The 6004-nt window shown below is 40.3% G+C and overlaps 1 protein-coding gene across 8 annotated transcripts in view; it reads left to right on the top strand.

Moving 5' to 3' along the window:
* The first annotated feature begins 5175 nt into the window (after positions 1 to 5175).
* LOC131152640 (RING-H2 finger protein ATL58-like) overlaps positions 5176 to 6004 on the top strand; it is a 41345-nt gene continuing 40516 nt past the window's right edge. For 5 of the 8 annotated variants that reach the window (XM_058104404.1, XM_058104405.1, XM_058104402.1 and 2 more), the window contains exons 1-2: positions 5355 to 5801; positions 5923 to 6002. In XM_058104404.1, the coding sequence (XP_057960387.1) occupies positions 5613 to 5801; positions 5923 to 6002 (269 nt within the window). In that variant the 5' untranslated portion in view covers positions 5355 to 5612. Of the gene's footprint in view, positions 5802 to 5922; positions 6003 to 6004 lie in introns of all 8 variants that reach the window. The other 3 variants (XM_058104406.1, XM_058104399.1, XM_058104400.1) reach the window with 3 other exon arrangements.

Below are 6004 nucleotides of genomic sequence, written 5' to 3'. Positions count from 1 at the left end.
CACCTATTGTTACTCCAGATTTCTTTTAGCTCTAGGCTCAGCTTACTCAACTTCAGTCCCAAATTAGCCTCCTTGCCTCTATTGCACTAACTGCATCCTCTTCTATAGCCACCTTTGCTGCAGGTAACCCTACTGCCTTTTAAAGTAAGTCTGGCATGCCCGGTGGCACACCCGTGTGGATACTGGACTCAGGGGTGAACAACCATTTTACTGGTGAGGCATCTTTCATTACATCCCCTGTCCCTTCATTGGTTTGTTCTGTCTGCATTGCCGATGGTACCTCTCATTCCATTCAACCCAAGGCATTGCTTGTTTATCCTCGACTATATCTTTATTCCCTGTTTATTATGTTCCATAATTTTCCTATAACTTGTTATCTGTTAGCTATATTTCCAAACAATATAATTGTGTTGTGGTTTTCTTACCCAACTCTTGTTACTTGCAGGGTCTGAGTTCGAGGAAGATTTTTGGTAGGGGCTTTGAAAGGGACAAGCTCTACTACTTTGGCAATCCACCTTCCTGTACTGCATCCTCTTCTGGCTTTCAGGCATCTGTCTTGCCTTTTGATGTTTCCTCTGTTTTCTCTTTAAAAACCTTGGATTTGTGGCATGCTCGTTTGGGACGTGCAAATTTTAAATATTTGTGTTGGCTATTTCCAGAATTTAATAAAACTTGTAAGAATTTTCATTTCAATGTGCTACTTGCGAATTATCTAAGCATGTTTGTTCATCTTATCCGTCTCGTATGCACCGTTCTCTTGCAGTTTTGTATTGTTCATAGTGATGTCTGGGGCCCCTCCCTTGTCTCCTCACTCACTCAGCATCGATATTATGTCACCTTTATTGACAATTACTCCCGTTGTACCTGGGTCTACCTCATGAAAAATAAATCAGAAATTTTCACTCATTTTTAGGCTTTCCTGCGAATGATTAAGACTCAATACAATATTGTGGTTCGTATCTTAAGGTCTGACAATGGTCGTGAGTACCTCAATAATGAATTTCGTGCTGAGTTGTGTCAACAGGGAATTCTCCAACAGCTGACATGTCCCTACACTCCTGAACAGAATGGTGTGGCTAGATGCAAAAAACACCACATCATGTCTATTGTCCGTTGTCTTCTTCGAGGAACCCAAGTCTCCAAGTCTTATTGGCCTCACGTCGTTCTCACTGCAGCCTATCTTCTCAATCGTACCCCAAGTCATGCATTACAGAATTCTGCTCCACTTCATCTTCTGCATCCTGACAGGTCCCTTTTCTCAATTCTTCCTAGAGTGTTTGGATGCACCTGCTTTATTCATGAATGGAGTTCTTCTCGAACCAAGCTTGATGATAAGGCCATCTAGTGCATTTTTATAGGGTATTCCTCTATGTCTAAGGAATATCGTTGTTGTGATCTTGTTGGTCGGCACACTTATCACTCTCTCGATGTCACATTCCATGAGTCTACCCCCTTCTACATTGACTTCTCTCCTTCCATATCTTCGCTAGTGTCATCTCCACTTCCTCAACCTAAGCTTACCTTTCTCCCATTTGTACTAGTGCCCTCTTCTCCGGTGTCGTTTTCATCTTTTGAGCCTCCTACCTTTGCCCCCACTGGGCAGGACCATATCTCTCTCATTCCACAGGTTTACACTCACCAACCACGCCCTTTGGAGCCTCTACTAGCATCTTCACCGAGCTCAGGTATGTCTTCTATAGTCCCTAATCCCCCTGCTCCCTCCTCACAGTATCTTTCTCAAATTCGTCGAGCTTCTGATAGACTTTCTTTAGCATGTTCTACTAACCACCCTATCTCCCAGTATCTTTCTTATCTAGATATTTCCTTGAGTTATCAAGCATTTTTGGGACAGGTTGATACTATTATCATACCTCACTCAATTCATGAGGCCCTCCAAAACCCCAAATGGATTGCAGCCATGTGTCCTGAGATGGAAGCTCTACAACAACAGCAACATACTTGGGATCTTGTTCCCCTTACTTCAGGTGCACGCACGGTGGGTTGTAAATGGGTGTTCACACTTAAGAACCTTATAGATGATATTGTTGACAGGTATAAAGCCAGCTTGGTGGCCAAGGGTTTTATGCATATTCCAAGTCAGGATTTTCATGCTACATTTGCTCCTGTGGCGAAGCTTACTATTGTTCGCCTCCTACTCTCTTTGGCGGCTTCTTTCACTTGGCCTTTATATCAGCTTGATGTCAAGAACGCCTTCTTGAATGGTGATCTTACTAATACTATTTACATGGATCCCCCTTCCTATTTTTCTACTCAATGGGAGTATTCTGGAAAGGTGTGTAAATTGCGCAAGTCCTTATATGGGCTTAAGCAATCACCTCGTGCATGGTTCTGAAGATTTAATGATGTGGTTCTCTTTATGGGATTTATTCAGTGCCAGTCACACCACACTTGCTTTATTAGGTGTCTCTTTCATGGTACTTGCACCATTATCTCTGTCTATGTAGATGATATTATTGTTACAAGTAATGACTTGTTTGGAATTGCTCAGATTGGAAAGGAATTGGGGGACACCTTTGACATCAAGGATCTAGGACCCCTCAAGTATTTCTTGGGCATTGAGATAGAACGCTCCTGCAAGGACATTTCCCTCTCTCAACGAAAATATGCCCTAGATCTCCTTATGGACACTAGTATGTTAGGATGTCAACCTATTTCTATGCCCCTAGATCCTAATATTTCCCTTTTTGCAAAGTCTGGTGATCTATTGATAGACCCAGAGTATCAGGGACTTGTTGGTCACCTCATCTATTTGACCAACACTCGGCCTGATTTGGCCTATGCAATAAGCCTAGTAAGTCAGTTCATACATTCTCCCTAGACTTCACATCTTGATGTTATCTATCACATCTTACGATATGTGAAGACCTCACCTGGACTGGGATTATTCTATTCATCTGGAATACAACTAGGTTTTTCCATGTTTACTGATGCTGACTATGCTGGTTTGAAGACTGATAGACGATCTACCTCATGTATTTGTACTTTCAAGGGTGATCATCTTCTTTCTTGGAAGAGTAAGAAGCAGGTGGTGGTTTCACGTTCTTCTGTTGAGGCTGAGTACCGTGCTATGGCACAAGGTACTTGTGAGATCCAGTGGCTACGCTCTCTCTTATTTGAGATTGGCTTTCTTGTGACGGACTCTTCTTCGTTGTTTTGTGACAACAAGTATGTTATATCTCTCTCTCTTCTGATTCAATTTTGCATGAGAGGACCAAGCATATTGAGGTGGATATTCACTTCATCAAGGAAAAAGTTCATTATGAGATTATCTCTCCCCACTTTATCTCCTCCAAAGGTCATGTTGTTGATGTCTTCACCAAGTCTCTTGGCCCAAGTTTATTACAGACTGCTCTCTCCAAGCTTCAACTTGTCAACATCTTCGTTTCAGCTTGAGGAGGAGTATTGAACATAGTGTATAATTTTTAGTCTCATATCGGAATGTTAGGATAACCTCACTCTCTTGTATAGCTATATATACAACTCAAAGTTGTAAGCTAAGTACACCAAGTGATATTCACTTCCTCTTGCATAGTTCTCTCGCTTTTTACTTTCTTCTTACATAGTGTGATGAAGAGTGAAGGTGTGAAGCCTACGCCATGCCGCAACTATTAGGTAATGTAAAAGGGCATCAATCATTAGATTAGGTTTTTTGAAATTGTAAGCATCATTACCTGCTTTCCACATTTGCCCTTCCTTTGAGTTTAATATGTTGGAGTATGTATATAAAGGTAATTGCGTATAATATATATTCATATACGTATTCGAGGTAGGTGGATCATATTAAGATTGAGGTGGGGAGGCTGAGCATATCCAAACTAGGAAAATGTATTTCCTGTTTATCCACCTTGGATCGCTAAAATCTCCTCAACTACTGCCTTGAATTTGTTTAAGAGCCTCCATATTGGGATCTCCCTTTTTGAATTCTTTACGTCATATCCTCACCTATGCTTCATGGTCACAGGCCAGCTCTCACAAGCCAAATTTACTCAAGGTCTAATGTTTACTTAAGAGTTATGCTATTTCTATAGTTCATCAACAATTGTAAATGTGTTTAGTCTACTTACATCCCTCGCTAAACATACATTCTTTATTTAGGTGTAATAAGATGGATTGCATTACTTTTACTATTTAATGTTTGACTCTCATGTTTACTTGATGCTTGCTTATTGCTTATTACATATTTTATATTTGATGCTTGTGAGCATGTTCATGTGGTGGATTTGAAGTTTACTTTCAATCGATAGCTAAGCTTGTGTGCTACAACTAATCCAGCATGATCCTTCACATGTAATGGAGTGTTTGATCCATGACAAATGGTATTACTTCGTGATTCAGTTGTCTTTAGGTTGTAGTTTTGTGTGAAGCATTAGTAATAAAACCATGTTGTGCACTAATTTGAACAGAATCGCCGTGTTAAAGGTACTAGTTGAGATCGTCGATCATATGGCCATATATATGACTCAACTCATGGATTGTGTTAATATATTGGAGAGATCAAAAAAGCACCAATAAAGTTATGAATCATCCGAAGATTTCTGTAATTATGTAACATCGTAGAGGTGACTTTACCGCCAAGGCAAGTCTCATGGTTTGTGCTCTTGAAAATATAATTTTACAAGGAATAGAACATGGGAGAGTAAAGGTACTAGAACCAAGGTGCAACTTGCAAGCCTACTTCTTCGATGATCCACAAATCAAATTGGATCCCGTCGGCAGGATTCTTTCTTTGTTTGCAGCCAGCAACCCTCGCAACCTGTGCTGCTACTCCAGCACCTCGGTCAAATGACTTTGCCCTTGAGATAGCTTACAATTCATTTACTTCAAATTCCCCTACTTAAAGCTTCCAAGAACGCAATAAAATTGTGGAGTCCAATCTTGCGTCCACACACATAATGTAGGTACGATTAAGGAAAATAATTTATATCGAAAGAGGATGCAAGTGAGATCTACTTACAGAAAATGTCAATTCCAATTACGCATAACGTGAGGGAAGGTTGGTTCCACTTGTATGAAGAATGTTAATGCAATAATGGAATTGGTACGTAATGGAAAGGTTGGTTCCACTTGTATGAAGAATGTTAATGCAATAATGGAATTGGTACGTAATCAATCCCAAATCCTATATGGGGTGCTCCCACCCCATGCAATTTTTTTCTTCTTATTTTTTTTCCCTTCTTTTCTTCAGCTTTGAAAAGGTTCTTTATTTCTTTCCCTGCTGGAACGCATACACCCACTTGCATACTCCCCCTCTGTCTGTTATTTTGTCTGGTCTCTCTTTTTGGATTATTTGTTTAGCTTTCCTCAATTGCATCAGTCTCTCTCCCTCAGATTTTTTCATCTGGGTGTCGCTTACTTCCTACTAATCACTCTACTTTTCATTTCTCACCTGGGTATCATCTACTTCGCAAGAAATATCTCCCTGCCTTTATTTTCTGATCTGTGTACTTCTCTTTTTCCCATGAAACATCGCCCCTGCATTCCATTTTTCTCATCTGGATTTGTTTTCCACAATTGCATTCAACCGGTTATAAATCAATTCTGCATCTCTAAATCAATGGTTTGTTCTTTATAGCAGCCATAAGTTGTAAATCATGTCTCGCAGCCTCCTAGAAGTACCCAGTTGCTCAACAGCTTCTGCTGAACTAAAACTTTACCGGGCTTTCATCTTCTCTATTCCAATCTTCTTCACTTTTTTCCTCCTCCTCTTGTTCTACCTCTATCTTCACTGTACAAGGGCCGACAGAAGTTCTCTTCAAATTCGACATAACACTGATTCCAGAGTGAGAAAGATCACTCCTTTTGTTCCAATGTTTTTCCACAATCTTGGTTTCTTTTCTTTTCTTTTCTTTTTTCTTGAATTTGCTATAGATAAAATTCATACCAATGTTCTTGCTTTTACAGGCTGCGTCCAGCTCCAAGGAGCTCAGAGAGCTGCTACCTGTCATTGTGTTCAAGGAGAGCTTCTCCGCCAGAGATATGCAGT

This window comes from Malania oleifera, chromosome 4, assembly GCF_029873635.1.
Source record: "Malania oleifera isolate guangnan ecotype guangnan chromosome 4, ASM2987363v1, whole genome shotgun sequence".
Classification (NCBI taxonomy): Eukaryota; Viridiplantae; Streptophyta; class Magnoliopsida; order Santalales; family Ximeniaceae; genus Malania; species Malania oleifera.
Note: the sequence above shows the minus strand (reverse complement) of the source record. Positions and strands in the feature narration are given on the sequence as shown.